This window comes from Chiloscyllium punctatum, chromosome 2 (assembly GCF_047496795.1).
Source record: "Chiloscyllium punctatum isolate Juve2018m chromosome 2, sChiPun1.3, whole genome shotgun sequence".
Classification (NCBI taxonomy): domain Eukaryota; kingdom Metazoa; phylum Chordata; class Chondrichthyes; order Orectolobiformes; family Hemiscylliidae; genus Chiloscyllium; species Chiloscyllium punctatum.
Genome location: NC_092740.1, coordinates 12,142,090 through 12,159,506, shown reverse-complemented (window position 1 = coordinate 12,159,506; position 17,417 = coordinate 12,142,090). Strand labels below are relative to the sequence as shown.

Here is a 17,417-nt window from a genome sequence, read left to right as displayed (position 1 = left end):
GCGCCCCCTCAGTTAGCGCTCTCTGTCATTTACTAGGTAGTAATGTGTTGAAGGACATGGAATGACTATATAAAACCTGGACTCAAGAATTAGGGGTGGAAATCTCCTCAGAGATGTGGGAGGACATTTGGGAAAATGTTAGGAAGATCTCTATTTGTAATAGGTCTCAGGCTAGTCAACTGAAAGTACTCCATAGGGCCCACCTGGCACCAAAACGACTTGTGAAGTTTAAGATGGATCTTCCCCGATGTACCCCAAGTGTATAACAGAGGTTGGTACTCTTACCCATTGCTTATGGACATGCCACAAGATCCGCAGGTATTGGGATGATGTAGCAAGTGCTTTGACAAAGGTTTTGGGAACTGAGATTGGGTTGGATCTGGTGTCCCTCCTTTTGGGTTTTCCAAATTGTCCCTCCCTGAATGTACATGGGAAGAAACTATTTACCATTCTTTCTTTCTGTGCGAGGAAGAACATTGAGCTGGGTATTGAAAAATCTCCCAGGACTCTTGAGCTGGCATAGGATAGTTATGGAACACATCCCCCTGGACTTCCTTACGAGTATGGCACACCAGAAAACGGAATTGTTCTATAGAACATGGTGTCCCTTTTTGAATTATATTGATGTAGATGTATCGGCTATATTATCCAAGGCCTTTGTCTAGCCGTGAGGAATGTGCCTGTCGGTTCAGGAACCTCTGGGAGGAAGAATCCCATATAAATATGTGTCCACTCACTATTGCTCCCAGTGTTGGAGGGCTGTGATGAGAGGACACTGAGTGTAGTAATTTAATTGAATGTGACTTAAGCTATCTTGTTATAACTTAGTACAATTTTATTTTGTCTGTTTATTTTTTTTTCTTCTTTCTTATTGGTTATTTACTGAACTTTAGTTTTTATAGACTCTTTTCATCCTTTTTGTGTTTTGATAGTTTGTGGAGTAGATGAGTAGTTCGTTTTTTTTTCTTTTTGTTTTATTGTTGCTATCATGTGGACAGTGGTCATACTATTTTGTACTAGTTTTGTAATTTTGTAAAAAACCTAAAATCTTTTTATACAATAAAAATATTTACATAAAAAACAACCATATTGCAGGGAGTCCAGAGTCACATGCAGACCAAATTTCCATCCCTAAAGGACATTAATGATCTCAACAATCAGCACTTGTGTCATAGTCACCATTAGACTTTTAAACCCAAATTTTCCTTTTATATTAATTTCATACTCCACCATGGCTGGATTGAATCCAGTCCCCACAATGTTCTAGATTAGTAGTCAAGTGATAACATCACTCAGCCTCACCTCCCCTGCCATTTAGAAGGTCAAAGGCAACAGATACATGGAAACAACACCACCTGCAGGTTTCCCCTCAAAATCACTCACCATCCTGATTTGGAAATATTTCACTGTTCCTTCAGTGTCACTGGGTCAAATGCCTGAGAATCCCTCCCTAATAGTATTGTGGGTCTACCCACAGCCCATCAACTGCAGCAGTTTAAGAAGGCAGCTCACAGCCACCTTCTCAAGGGCAACTAGGGACTGGCTGATCCAGCCAGTCTTGCCTACGTTCCACAATTGAAATTAAAACTGAATTAAAAAAAATGAGTTTTGGTGTGATGATTTCAGAAACTGATCCACACCTATCAATGGTGAATATTTTCTGATGAAGGTTCCCAAGTAGAGTTAGGAATTAGCAGCATGATGCATAACTCAATTATCTCACAGTTCCACCTCCAATTCCTGTGTGTGTATGAAGTGAGCTGGGTCACTGATAGAGGGATGCTTTTTTTTTGAAAGGTTATTTAAGCTTGACACTATTAAAGGCTGCAGTTATGAACCACCCCTGATATTTTGTTATTGTCAGAGTCATTATGGCACAGAAGGAAGCTATTTGGTCCCTCAAATTAATGCTGGCCCTCTGTAGGTTCATTTTCCTCAAGTATGTATCCATTTGTTTTGAAAACAATTATTTATAGTTCTCAATTCTATCCCCCTTGGGGGCTGTGAGTTTCAAGTCATGGCCACTTGCTGAGACGGATATATTTCTTATGGCTAAAGGGTTCAAAGGGTATGGGGTAAAAGTGGAAACCAGGTACTGCATTGGACGCAAAAACAGAAATTGCTGGAGAAAATCAGCATCTGTTGTGACAAATCAGACTTAACGTTTTGAGTCCAGTCGTTTGAGACTAGACTCTGGTTGTGAAAAATTAACTGTATTAGGTGATCAGCCCTGATCATGTTGAACACCAGAACAGGCTTGGCGGGCCAAATGGCCTAATCCTTCTATTTTCTAAGTTTCACTGAATAAAAGAGATCATCATCTCCACCACAGAGTGGGTCAAAATTGCGGGGTGCTGATGGTTTAGGAAGAAATTAGTGGCATATAATATGCTTCCTAGTATTAGTAATATCCAATAACTATAGGTAATTAGGATTGGGTTCTGCCATAAGACATTGACTCAGGCTAGCACACAAAGTACCATTATGCGCACCAGGATTTGTGCAAGAGCATGGATTAGCAGACAACATGGAGCTCAGACCCCAGCTGGGATTTGATATCCTTTGCAGAGGACAGTAGAATTATTCAGCATGGGAATATGGAATTCCCTGGTGCACCCAGATTCTCTAAATACTTACATTAATGATCACAGCCTTCGCATTAGAAAAATATGAATTCACTAATGTGCCTGCATTACACCTGTGAAAAATTGCAGTGATATACACGGTGTACCTTTGGCCAGCTACAGTGGATTAACTCATATCAAAGAAGTACAGCAAACACCCAGTAATTTAAACATACGTTTAAGCAAAGAAATGAATGGATTCATGATGTTTAAAATTTAGCGATCTTGAATTAAAGAGCAGAATATATCCTCAAAATGCTACATGTATTACATCCATAAATGTACATCAATAAATGCATAATAAACAGATTGAAAAATGTGTAGCCCCCACCACAAGCCTTTGTGTTGAAGCTTTCATAGAATCATAGAATTGTTACAGTGGAGAGGGAGACCATTTGGCTCTTCAAATAAATGTCATTATCTTGAGCCAATCTGTTTTATCCCCCTAACCTTGCACATTACTTCTCGTCAAATAATAATCCAATGTCTCAATGAACTTGCCTCCACTATAGGCAGGGCATTCCATTCCCTAACTACTCATTGTGACAAGAAGTTTTTTTCTCCCAATTCTCTTTGGATAATCATCCCATTCCCTTTTGAAAGCCTTGATTAAACCTGCCTTGACTGTCCACTCAGGCAGCAGATTCCAGTTCCCAAACACGTGCTGCGTGGAAAAGGTTTTGTTCATGTCTTTGTTGACTCTTTGGTTCCAAATCCTTCCATCAATGGGAATAGTCTCTCCTTTATGTACTCTGTCCTGATCCCTCATGATTATCAACACCTCAATTAAATCTCCTCCCACATTAATTCTCTTCTCAAAGACAAATGGGACCAGCTTATTCAATCCTAAACCTTACAAAGTCTTTATATCCTTTCTAGAGTGTAATATGATGCCCAGAATTGGCCTCAATACTTCAGTTGAGGCCAAACCCTTGTTTTATGTTCCTGATAAAGGGCTTATGCCTGAAACGTCGATTCTCCTGCTCCTCAGATGCTGCCTGACCAGCTGTGCTTTTCCAGCAACATACTCTCCACTCTGATCTCCAGCATCTGCAGTTCTCACTTTCTCTGTTTTTTATGTAGGCCTGGTCAAAACATCTCTTTACATTTAAAAAGATCAAGACGATGAAGAGTTTTTTTTCTCTCAAAGGGTCTTAAAAATTCTCTTCCCTCAGAGGAGTGGAAACAGGGTCTTTAAATATATTTGAGGTTGAAGAGGATAGATACATGATAGTGGAGTGGTGAAAGGTTATCAGGGTTATATTGTAACATGAAGTTGAGCTTGCAATCAGATGAGTTATGACCTTATTAAATGGCAAAGGAGGCTCAGTGGGTCAAATGGCCTCTTTCTCCCAACTGATATGTTCATGTGTCCTTTAGGGAAGGAAATCTACCATCCTTTCCTGGCTTGGTTACATGTGACTTCAGGCCTAGAGCAGTGTGGTTCACTCTGAACAGCCCGCAGAAATGGCCTTGCATGCCACACATTTCAAAGGACAATTCAGAATAGGTAGCAACTAGTTGTTTATGATGCCAATCCAAGAATTTTAAAATAACATTATTTTAAAATTTAGAATTCAAAAGGTTGTTTATTTTTTATTTAGTCACAGGAAGTGAATTAAATTGAATTAGCTTTACTATCGCATGTACTCAAATGAGCACAGTGGAAAGTTTATAATCACCATTCAGAGCACCATCTTAGGTCCAAAAGTACCTAAGTATACGCTGCTAATGAGTATCAGTGGTGAAAGGAATCAATGTTTGTGGATGTTGTGCCAATCAAGTGGGCTGCTTTGACATGGATGGCGTCAAGCTTTATAAGTGTTGTTGTAGCTGCACATATCCTGGGATGGAGAGTATTTCATCATACTTCTGACTTGTGCCTTGAAGACAGTGTACAGACTTTGGGGAGTAAGCAGATCAGTTACTCTCTGCAGGATTCCTAACTTCTGATCTGTTCTTGTAGTCAGTTTCTGTTCGATGGTAACCCGTAGCATTGTGGGGGAAATTCAATGATGGCAATGCCACTCAATGCCAGGTGGCACTGATTAGATTCTCTCTTGTTGGAGATGGTCATTGCTTGGCAATTATGCAACAAGAATTGTCCAGGCCTTGCTGCATTTCAGTATCTGATGAGTCACGAACGGTAGTGAATATTGGACAATCATCAGTGAAACTCTCCACTTCTCAACTTACGATGGTAGGAATGTCATCGATGAAGCAATTAAAGCTGATCCGGCCAGGACACTCCCATGAGGAACTCCTGCAAAGATGTCCTGCAGCTGAGACGGCTGACCTCCAACAACCACAATCATGTTGCTCTGTTCCAGTTATCACTGAAAGCAATGGAGAGTTTTCCCTGATTCCCATTAGCTCCAATATTACTACAGCTCTTTAAGAATCAGAGTTTTTACAGGAAGAGAAAACACCCTTTGGCCCATTGCCTCGATACCACACTCATCAAATGTGGCTTTGATGCCATGGACATGAAGAGGATGATCGATCAGGAAAAGTGGAGGGAACTTGTGCCAGGAATTGGAGAAGGTGGGGAGGTCCTGAATGAATACTTTATTTCAGTATTCACTACTGAGAGGGACCTTGACATTTGTAAAGACAGCTTGAAACAGACTGATATACTCGAACAGGTTGATGTTAAGCAGAATGTGCTGAAAATTTTGAAAAAACAGAAGGATCGATAAGTCCCCTGGGCCAGTTGGGATACACCCAAGGTTGCTGCAGGAAGTGATGGAAGAGATTGCTGTGCCTTTGGCAATGATATTTGTGTCCTCACTGTCCACTGGAGTAGTGCCAGATGATTGGAGGGTGGCAAATGTTATTCCATGGTTCAAGCAAGGGAATAGGGATAACCCTGGGAATTACAGATTAGTCAGTCTTATAGCTGTGATAGACAAACTGTTGGAGAGGATTTTGAGAGACAGGATTTATGATTACTTGGAAAACAATACCTTAATTAGAGAGAGCCAGCATGGCTTTGAGAGGGGCAGATTATGTGTCATAAACCTTATTGTATTCTTTGACAAAACACATTGATGAAGGTGACCAGTAGTGTTCCGCGGGGATCGGTTCTGGGAACTCTGTTCTTTGTGACTTTTATAAATGATGTGAATGAGGAAGTGTAAGTTTGCTGATGACAGTGAGGAGGGCTGTTGTAAGTTGCAGTGCACTGAAAGGATGCAGAACTGGGCTGATAAGTGGCAGATGGAGTTCAACCTGGAAAAGTGTGAAGTCATTCACTGTGGAAGGCCGAATGTGAATGCAGAATACAGGGTTATAGGCATGATTTGGAGGTGCCGGAGTTGGACTGGGATATACAAAGTTAAAAATCACACAATAACAGATTATAATCCAACAGATTAATTTGGAAGCACTAGCTTTCGGAGTGCTGTTCCTTTATCAGGTGGTTGTGGGATATAAAATCGTAAGACACAGAATTTATAGAAAAAAGCTTACAGTGTGATGCAACTGAAATGATATATTGAAAAAGACCTGGACTGTCTGTTAAGTCTCTTATCTTTTAGAATGACCATGTTGGTTTCAGTTCTTTCATATGTAAATCCCAGAAATTGTTTTAAAGTTACAGTTTCAAGTGAACTTTCACAATAGGTGCCATGTCAGCTCAGATAATGCATTGAATGTGTAAGGTTAAAGTCTGTCTATCTGTCTCTCAAGTTCAGACTGATTCTATTTCTAAAAAAAGGATTTACAGAATTTTACACAGATTCATACAGTTTTTGAGCAAAACAAAATGTAATTCTGCAAGTATAAATTCATCTCACAAACTTATGTGTGTGCATGGTGTGAGCGTCTGTGAGTGTGTGTATGTGCGTAAGTATAAAGGGGTATAAGTCTGTGAGAGGGTGTGTGTGTGAGGGGTGTATGGGTGAGCATATGAGGTAGCTTGTGTAGGAGACAGAGTCTGTGTGATTGTATGGGTATGTAGGAGTGTGTGTGTGTGTGTGTGAGTGAGAGAGAGAGAGTGTAGTTCAGTGGGGTCACCTGCAGTGTGTTTTGAACCCAAGGTCCTGGTTGAGGCCATCTGCATGGGTACCAAACTTGGCAATCAGCCTCTGCTCAGCCACCCTGCATTGTTGCAGTGTAACAATGCAGCTAACAATGACCAGTGTCTGACAAAAGGTGACAGATCATACAAAGTTAAGGAAGTCTTAGAAAAATCAGTCAGGAAAAATAATAAAGACAGAACGATAATGAAACAAGCTTTAGAAATGTTGTAGTACAGGTAGAGGCCATCCGATCTTTCATGTTGGTGCCAGTTTTCTTACTCTCACACTGTTTCCACTCTTCTTCCTCGTGCCCTGAATCTGTGCGACATCAACAAGATAGATGAATTAACAGATAGCCAATACAGAGGCGTGATTGTAAAGTGATCAGGTCTGGGAAAAGAATAGTCAACTATATTCCTGATGAAGGGGTCCAGCCGAAATGTCAATTTTCCTGCTCCTTGGATGCTGCTTGACCTGCTGTGATTTTCCAGCAACACACACTCAACTCTGATCTCCAGCATCTGCAGACCACACTGTCTCCCTGTATTTGGTATTTTCGAAGGGCAGGGAGAAAAGAAATGGAGGTAGGGTCAAATTGATAGAAGACTGAAAAAATCAAGGTATTTAATCAGTTTGTGTGGAGATCAGAAATATCAAGGCATTTGTGGGAGTAACTTGTCGGACAACTGCAACACTGTAGGACAAAGTATCAATGGGTTTAGTGACAAAGATACTGTAGTAATCAATAAAATTAATGCTCATATAATGAAAATGCCTGGTAAGATGGCAGTGGAGCAAGATGTACCAGCCACAGCTTATCTGCTCTCACCACTCATTCTTTTCTCCCTGTTTTCCTCCCTTCTCTCAGCCTTGGACACCCAGCCCAGTCCTCCGGAGAGAGGACACCAGCGACCAGCAGCCCAGGGCAGTGCTTGGTGGCCGCCATCAGTCAGATCACATGGAGACCCCCTGTTTTGGTCTGCTGCAGAGAGCCATTGGAGAGAGATTGTGATGTTTATCTTCTTGTTTTTCTGGCACATGGTTATACTATGTATAGCTGTAATTTATTTTTTTTGGGTCCAGCATAAGTTCTTCATCAGCAATGATATGTGCTTTTCCAGCACCACACTTTTTGACACTGGATGGATCAATATGTCAGTTCTTAGAATCCCTCCTGTGTGGAAGCAGGCCATTTGGTCCATTGAGTCCACACTGACCCTCCAAAGAACAACTCACCTCCCCAATCCTATCCCAGCTACCCTGCATATCCCATGGCTCATTCACCTAACCTGCACAACTTTGGACTGAGAGAGAAAACTGGAGCACCTGGAGGATACCCACACAATGTTCAGACAACAAAGGACACAAATTCAACTGGGACGGTGTAACAATCCTAGTGCGGCCAAAACAGAGACACCTGATGAAAGGCTTATGCCCAAAAGGTCAATTTTCCTACTCTTCGGATGCTGCCTGACCTGCTGTGCTTTTCCAGCACCAAGCTCTTGACTCTGATCTCATCTGCAGTCCCCCCTTTCTCCTAGTTGACTTCAACTATTTAAGTCATGGACTCTTTCATTGAGCTGGTGTGTTTTTCGTTGCCTCATGAGGTGACATCATCAGTTTGTCTTTGACGAGGTGTTGGTGGGCTGTCCTGCCTGGTATTTATGTGTTTCTGTTTGTTGGTACTCTGTCTGAGTGGTTTCTATATAGGGTTCAGTTCAATGTGTCTATTGACTGACTTCTGGTTGGTGTTACCAGGCTTTAAGGAATTCTCCATCGTGTCTTTGTTTTGACTGAGTTAGGATGGTTACATTGCTCCAGCTAATTTGTGTCCTTTGTTGTGTGAACATTCTCCCCGTGAAGGTGTGGGTTTCCTGCGGGTTTTCTCTCTCAGTCCAAAGTTGTGCAGGTTAGGCGAATGAGCCATTGGGAAGGCAGAGTAGCAGGGACAGGATTGGGGTGTGGGTTGCTCTTCAGAGGGTCAGTGTGAACTCGATGGACCGATTGGCCTGCTTCCACACTGGAGGGATTCTACGAGCTGACAGACTGATCGATCGAGAGTCAAAGTGTGCGGTGCTGGAAAAGCACATATCATTGCTGACGAACGAGGTAAAAACAATGACTGCAGGTGCTGGAAACCAGATTCTGGATGAGTGGTGCTGGAAGAGCACAGAAGATCAGGCAGCATCCGAGATATTCCAGCTTCTTGGATGCTGCCTGAGTGCGGTGCTTTTCCAGCACCACTAATCCAGAATCCATTGCTGATGAACAGCTTATGTTCGAAATGTGGCCCCTCCTGCTCCTTTGATGCTGCCTGACCAGCTGTGTATTTCCAGCAACACATTTTTCAGCCCTGATCCCCAGCACCTGCAAGCCCTCACTTTCTGCTGGTTGTCTCTGTGCGAGGTAGGCCCCGTTTCCCTGGTAACCAGTCGCGTTTCCTCCTCCCTCTCCTCTCCTCTCCCGCCCGAGGGCAGGGTGAAAGGTCATCCCGCGGTGGACGCCGGGAATGCGAGGCCACTCCAGCGTCGCGGTGGCGGAGCTGGCGGCGGCCGGAGCAGGACGCGGAGAGCGCGGGCTCGGTACGACTGCGGCTGCGAGTGCGAGCTCCGGGCGACGGGGCACCGAGGCCGGCGGGTGAGGGAAAGGAAAAAGCGAGGCGTTTGCCTGACAAATGCGCGATTTGATGACGTAACGGCTGTACACCGCCGCGGTCGCCTTCGTTCGGGGCGGAGGAATAAACCGCACCCCCCCCCCCCCCCCCCCCGGCAAAGCCGCTCCCCTCCTCCACCACCACCCGCCCGTTCACACCGGCTCCGCCTCGGACCTCGCACCCGACCGCCCTTTAACGGTCGCGTTCGTTCGCGCGGGCGCGCGCCGGCGTGTTACCGATCCCTGTTGAAGCCTTGGGAGTAGGCCTTCCGGTTGGTGACTGTCGATCCGCCCATCGGCCGGAAACCAGCCGGATGACCGGCCTCCGATTGGTCAGCGTGCTTTTGATTGACGTTCGCCGCTTCACGCTCTCCCTTTGCATTGATTGAGCTGGAGGTTGTGGTCCCCCAGATGGTGAGTTGGCTGCATTGCAGTGGAGTGCAAATCATTTTGGATGAAGAACCTTTGCAATGCAGCGGAGGCCATTCTGCTCAACCTGTCTGCACTGGCTATTATTGTGAACATTATTACAAAAAATAGGAGTAGGAATAGGCCAATCAGCCCGTCTAATCTAGTCTGCTATTCGATAGGGTCATAGCTGTTTTGACATTCCTAATCTTCATTTAGCTACCTTTTCCCTATCCCCATGATTCCTCTGAGCAAGACCTACCTATTTGCAACCTTAAGTGTAATCAAGTACTGTGCCCCTACAGTTTTCTGTGGCAAGGAATTCCAAAGACGGTCAATTGACTGAGAGAATAAATTCATCCTCATTTCAGTCTTAAATTGGCATCCTAAATAAGGAACAGTAAGGAAAATAGTCACCATTGGCTCTGGAAGAGTTGCGTCACTGAAGGGCAAAGTATTCATGGAATATTAAAATATGAGTAAAGCGTTAAAGAAATAATGGAGGCAACTATGAAAGGCACCACAAATGTGTGTTATTTTAATCTGCACATTTACTGGACAAATCAGATGGTCTCTCTACAAGGATAACAGGAAGGTGAATTGTTGAATGCGTCGGATTGGTTCCTAGTATGTTGCAAAGCCTATCCAGGAAATGTTATTTTAGATATAATAATGTGTAATGACAAAGGAATAATAAGAATTTGTGTAGATAAGGATCCTCTGGGGGTAGCAATCACAATATGATAGAAATATAGATTCGCCAACCAGATGACACAAGTTTCAAATGATTGCTAGAAGAACCATAACAATAATGATTTGCATTTATCAAGTGTTTTAATATAGTGCTGAAGTCCCAAGGCCCTTCACAGGAGCATTTATCAAATGAAATTGAAAGAGTTGTTAGAATTTCTGGCCAAAAGCTTTATTAGAAGTGTCCTGAAGAAAGGAAGAAGGAAGACAGAGGAGAAATTCCAAAGCTTAGGACCATGAAAGCTGAAGGGATAGTCTCTGTTAACGAAGTCAGTAAAATTAGACATTCTTAAAAATCCAGATACCTTGGAGGCATGTACAACAGGTGCTGAAAGGGATGTGGCTATAGCGGAATTTGAAAAACAAGATTGAAAAATTTTAAATCTTACTTGTTGTTTAATTAGGATTGAATGCAGATTAGTGAGAAAATTGTAAATATAAATGGCTTAATATGAGTGAGAACATGTGTAGCAGAGTTTTGGATAGTCTGTAGTTTGCAGAAGTAAAAATATGGAGACCAGCAAACCGCGCACTAGAAAAGTCGAGTCCATAAGTAAGAGAAGCTCAAATGACCTCTGGTGCTCGTGGAGTTGGACAATTATAACATTGTACCTATATGAATAGGAAGGATTTAGAGCGATATGCTGGTAAATGGGAGTAGATTAATTTAGGAGATCTGGTTGGCATGACTGAGTTGGACTGCATCATCTGTACATCTCTATGACTCGATGCAGGGTATACACATTCAAATCCCACCATGGCAGATGTTTAAATTTAACTTAGAATAGATTGGATTAGATGTAAGAGTTTAGATCAGAGTGGTGCTGGAAAAACAAAGCAGGTCAGGCTGCTACCAGAGCCACATTTGCTTCCTCAGTGCCTGTCTCCGAAACCAACTGATCCCACATGGATTCTGGACTACGTTCAACCCAGCACAGTTTGGAACTGAACAGGACAACCAGTACAGACTACAGATTCAAAACCACCAGAAACTGTTTTCTTTCCGGATCTACCGCTTCCGTAACTACCTGGTCAGGTTCACGCTGCACCCCCCCCCACCAACAAACCACCCTCCTACCCTGGCACCCACACCTGCCACTGCAGGAATTGCAAAACCTGCACCCACACCTCCTCCCTCACCTCCATCCAAGGCCCCAAAGGAGCCTTCCACATCCATCAAAGCTTCACCTGCACATCCACCAATGTCATTTATTGTATCCGTTGCTCCCAATGCGGTCCCCTCTACATTGGGGAGACTGGACGCCTCCTCGCAGAGCGCTTCAGGGAACATCTCCGAGACACCCGCACCAATCTACCCCACTGCCCCGTGGCCCAATATTTCAACTCCCCCTCTCACTCTGCCGAGGATGTGCAGATCCTGGGCCTCCACCACCGTCACTCCCTCACCACCTGACACCTGGGGGAAGAACGCCTCATCTTCCACCTCGGAACATTTCAACCCCAGGGTATCAATGTTTCCTTATTTCCCCAGTTTCCTTATTTCCCTTCCCCCCACCTTACCCCAGTTCCAACCTTCCAGCTCAGCACTGTCCTCATGACCTGTCCTACCTTCTAATCTTCTTTTCCACCTATCCTTTCCACCCTCCCCTCTGACCTGTTATCTCCATCCCACCCCCATTCACTTATTGTACTCTTTGCTACCTTCCCCCACCCTCCTCTCTGACTTATCACCTCCATCCTCACCCCATTCACCTATTGTACACTTTGCTACCTTCTTCCCAGCCCCCCCACCCACATTAATCTCTCTACCCTGGTGGCTCCCTGCTTCCATTCCTGATGAAGGGCTTTTGCCCGAAACGTCGATTTTCCTGCTCCTTGGATGCTGCTTGATCTGCTGTGCTTTTCCAGCACCACACTGATCTAAATTCTGGTTTCTAGCATCTGCAGGCCTCACTTTTGCCTACTAGATTAGATGTAATCCAGTCTATTCTAATTTACAGTATCCTACAGTATGGAAACAGGCCCTCTGGCCCAACAAGTCCACACTGACCCTCTGAAGAATAACCCACCCAGACCCATTCCCCTACCCTATATTTACCCCTGACTAATGCACTTAACACTATGGGCAATTTAGCATGGCCAGTGCACCTGATCTGCACATCTTTGAACTGTGGCAGGAAACCGGAGCACCCAGAGGAAACCCACGCAGACACGGGGAGAATGTGCAAACTCCACACAGACAGTTGCCCAAGGCAGGAATCAAACCTGACGCTGTGAGGCTGCAGTGCTAACCAATTCAGTTAATAAATATGGAATTTAAAATTAATAAAGTTAATGTCAGTAATGGATACCATGAAACTGTCATCGATTGTTGTAAAAGACACCTAGTTCCCAAATATCCTTTGGGAAATGAAATTTGCTATCTTTCCTGGTGTGGCTTAGTTGGGATTCCAGGCACTCTGCAATATTGTTGAATCTTAACTGGTCTCTGTTAGCTGAGCAAGCTAACAATAATACTGGTCAGTGGCATTCATTTCCAAGAAAAACGATAAATGAGAAGAAAGTTTGAACATTGGTGTCAAGTTGTGCTTTGTTTTGCAGTTTTCTGAAATGGAGGCGGAGGAAGTGTTGGTGGACCATGTTCATGAAGTACCAAGTCACTACAAGGTGGTACTGGACAGACTCAATGAACAGCGTCAGCAGGAACAATTTACCGACATCACTCTCATTGTGGATGGTCAGTATCTGGTTCTCAATCTGGGTACACGTATTAGATTTCTTGGAGAACGGTGTTATTTAGGTCGGGAAGGTTAGGGGCTATGTTACCTTCCTCAGGATGTACAAGTTGGATCTAACTTATTTGATTTTTAAGAAGATTGTTTAAAAAGTAAAGATAATTAAGGACTTGCCTCCGTTAGTAGCAAGGTCACTAAGTAGAGGAAGAGAATTTAAGTAATTGAAAGTCCTAAATGCTATACTGGTATCCTTTTCGTTGTGACCCCTTGTTTTGAACCCCTCAGTCTTTGGGAGCATCTTTCCTGTATTTACTGCAGTCCTGTTTGAATTTTATGGGTTTATGTGAGGTTCCCCCTTGTTCTTCTAAACTCCAATGAAAGTGGTCTTAAATAGTCCAGACTCTCTCATCCCCCACCCAGAGAACATTTTGCACCCTTGCCACCCTCAGTGCTTCCTCCAAGTGTTGTTCAGCATGGAGGACTATCGATTTATTTGCTATGATGTGGAGGTGCCAGTGTTTTACCAGGGTGGATAAAGTCAAAAATTATATGACCCCATATTATAGTCCAGCAGGTTTATTTGAAATCACAAGCTTTTGGAGCAACGCTCCTTCATAAAGTGAAGTCATCTGAAATCTGAAACCTCTGGGGCAGAAGTGACCTATTCAAGGTGGACGGGTTCTATCTGAACTGGAGGGTGTCCAATATCTTGGCAGCTAGGTTTGCTCGTGCTACAACTGGATTGGCAGGGATGCGGGATCCTTAACAGTAGGGAGGCAAGTGTGAGGCTGGAAGGAGCTACAGTAATCAGAAATAGTAAAGTGAAGAGACAGGTCAGGCTGGAACACAACAGGGAACAAGGAATGCCTGTTGGATTAAATTGCATCTATTTCAATGCAAGGGGGCTGACAGGTAAGGATGATAAACTCAGGGTGTGGATAGGTACATGGGACTGGGATATTATAGCCATTACAAAAACATAGTTAAGGGAGGGACAGGACTGGCAACTTAATATGCCAGTGTGCAGGTGGGACAGAGGTAGTGGAATGAGGGGAGGGGGAGTTGCATTTTTGATTAAGGTGAGTATCACAGTAGTAGTCAGAGACGAAATAACTGAAGAATCCTCCAATGAGGCTTTGTGGGTGGGACTAAGAACTAAGAAGAGGATGGTGACATTATTGGCATTGTACTAGAGACCTCCAAATAGTCAATGGGGATTAAAGGAACAAATATGCAGGGAGACTTGCAGGAGCAATATGGTTGTTATAGCAGGGGATTTTAATTTTCTTAACATTAGACTGCGACTGTCGAAGCATTAAGGACTTAGATGGGTAGAGTTGAGGTGCGTTCAGTAAAGTTTCCTCAAGCAATATATAGTGTCCTACTTGGGAAGGGGCAAAACTCGACTTACTTTTGGGAAATAGGGCAGGACAGGTGACTGAGGTGACAGTGGGGAAGCACTTTGGGACCAGTGACCATAATTTATTATTTTTAAATAGTTATGGCGAAGATAAAAAACGGTTCTCATGTTCAAGTTCTAAATTGGGGCAAGGCGAATTTTCATGGCGAGTTTCATGGAATTAGACAGGAGCTTGCAGGGGTTTATTGGAGTAGTTTGTTTACAGGCAAAGGGACCTCTAGCAAGTGGGAAACATTTAAAAATTAGCTAGCCAGAGTTCAAGGTCTAGGTTTTTCTGCGGGGGAGAAGGGCAAGGTTGACAGGAATAGGGAACCCTGGAATACAAGAGATATTGAGACTTTGACCAGAAAAAAGGAGGCGTGGCTTAGGCAGGCAGCTGGGATCAAGGGAATTTCTGGAGGCAAGGAGGGAATTCAAGAGTTTACTGAAGATGCAAGTCAGGAGGGCAAAAAGGGGACACAAGATAGCCTCGGCTGAGAAGATTAAGATGAATCCAAAGAGCTGCTTTAAGTATATTAAAAGAAAAAGAATAACTAGAGAGATAGAATAGGACCCCTCAAGGACCAAAGTGAACACGGATGTGTAGAACTGCAGGAGATGGGTGAGGTCCTCAATGAATATTTCTCTGCGTTTACCATGGAGAAAGACATGAAGACTTGGGAACTTAAGGAAGTTAGTTGTGATATCTTGAGGACAGTCAGTAGAGGAGGTGTTGGACGCATTAGAATGTATGAAGGTGAATAAATCTCCCGGTCCTGACCAGATACTGCAAGAGGCTAGAAAAGAAATTGTGGGGGCCCTGGCTGATATTTCTGTATCATCATTAGCCACGGGTGAGGTCCCAGAAGACTGGAGGGTAGCATTAAATGTTGTGCCCTTATTCAAGACAGACTGCAAAGAAAAACCTGGGAACTGTATACCAGTAAGCCTAACATCTGTAGCAGGTAAGTTACTTGAGAAGATTCTGAGTGATAAGATTTGAGATGCATTTGAAAAAACAGGGTTTGATTAGGAGCAGTCAGCACAGCTTTGTGGATGGGAGATCACACGTCACAAATTTGTTAGAGGTCTTTGAAGTGACGAGGAAGGCAGGGCAGTAGAGGTAGTCTATATAGAGTAAGGTCTTCGATAAGATTCTCATGGTGGGCTGCACTGGAAGGTTAGATTGCATGGAATCCAGGGAGCTGCAAATTGGACACACAATTGGCTTGATGGTAGGAAGCAGAGTGTAATAGTGGAAGGATGCTTGTCGGATTGGAGGCCTGTGACTAGTGAAGTGCATCGGGGTCGGTGCTGGGCCCGTTGCTGTTTGTTATCAATATCAATGATTTAGATGAGAATGTACAAGGCATGATTAGTAAGTTTGCAGATGGCACTAAAAAAGGCAGTATAGTGAACAGTGAGGAAGGTTATCAGAAATTGCAGCAGGACCTTGATCAGCTGGGGAAGTGGCCTGAGAAATGGCAAATGGAGTTTAATACGGATAAATGGGCGGTGTTGTATTTTGGAAAGTCAAATCAAGGTAGGAGTTTCATGGTGAGAGGTCGGGCCTTAAGGAGTGTAGTGGAACAGAGGGACCTTGGAGTTGAGGTGCATGGTTCTCTAAAGGTGGAGTGACTTGTAGTCAGGGCTTGACTAGTCTGTGAGACAGAACCTTCTCAACTTTGGCATGAGCCTTCAGCTGTTAGTGATTAGGACTTTGCAGGTTTGACAAGGCTATTTTTTCTCTTGTCATTTCCGGTGCCTTTATATCAGGTAGTCTGTCTGGTTTCATTTCTTTGTTGAGACTTTGTGGCGATTGATATAATTGAGTGGTTTTCCACTGTTTCAAAGAATCAACCATTTTGCTGTGAATCTGGAGTCACATGTAGGTCAGACCAGGTGAGAATGGTAGATTTCCTTCTCCTGAAGGATATTTGTGAACAAGATGAGTTTTTCAGGCAATTGACATTACAAGAAGATTCTTAATTCCAGATATTTTTATTGAATTACAAATGCCAGATTTCCAGACCATTAGCCGAGTTTCTGGATCAATAACCCAGTGATAATATCACTAGGCCAGCGCTTCTGAAACCTTTTTAAATAAATAACCATGGTGCAAAAGTGCTTGCATGTCAGTCATTAATTCCCTTCAGACATACACACACAACCTCATATGTCACAAGTTCAAAATTAATATGGAATAATCAGATCAACTATGATCTTTCTGGCAGGCTCAGGGGGCTGAGTGGCTTGCTTCTGCTTCTAATGTTCTTAGATAGAGACATAGAGGTGTACAGCCCAGAAACAAACCTTTCGGTCCAACTCGTCCAAGCCAACAAATATACTAAATTAATCTCGTCCCATTTGCCAGTATATGGTCCATATCCCTCCAAACCCTTCCTATTCATGTAACCACCCAGATGCCTTTTAAATGTTGTAATTGTACCAGCCTCCACCACTTCCTCTGGCAGCTCGTGCCATACATGCACCACCTTCTGTCTGAAAAAGTTGTCCCTTAACACTCTTTTAAATCTTTCCCCACTCACCCTAAACGTATGCTCTCTAGTTCTGGATGTCTCACCCTAGGGAAAGGAACTTGCCTGTTTACCATATCCATGCCCCTCATGATCTGGTCAGCCTCTACAAGGTCACCCCTCAGCTTCTGAAATTCCAGAGGAAACAACTTCAGTCTATTCGGCCTCTCCCTCTAGCTCAGATCCTCCAACCCTGGCAACATCCTTGTAAATCTTTTCTGAACCCTTTCAAGTTTCATAACATCTTCCTACAGGACAGAGACCAGAATTGCACACAATATTCCAAAGTGGTCTAACCAATGTTCTGTACAGTCACAACATGACCTCCA

General features: G+C 43.6%; 1 protein-coding gene across 2 annotated transcripts in view; it reads left to right on the top strand.

Moving 5' to 3' along the window:
• Positions 1 to 9,148: 9,148 nt before the first annotated feature.
• The window catches only part of znf131 (zinc finger protein 131), a 34,097-nt gene continuing 25,828 nt past the window's right edge, over positions 9,149 to 17,417 (top strand). The window contains exons 1-2 of one of the 2 annotated variants that reach the window (XM_072593546.1): positions 9,149 to 9,228; positions 13,019 to 13,154. In XM_072593546.1, coding sequence (XP_072449647.1) covers positions 13,028 to 13,154 — 127 coding nt within the window. In that variant the 5' untranslated portion in view covers positions 9,149 to 9,228; positions 13,019 to 13,027. Of the gene's footprint in view, positions 9,284 to 13,018; positions 13,155 to 17,417 lie in introns of both variants that reach the window. The other variant, XM_072593537.1, reaches the window with a different exon arrangement.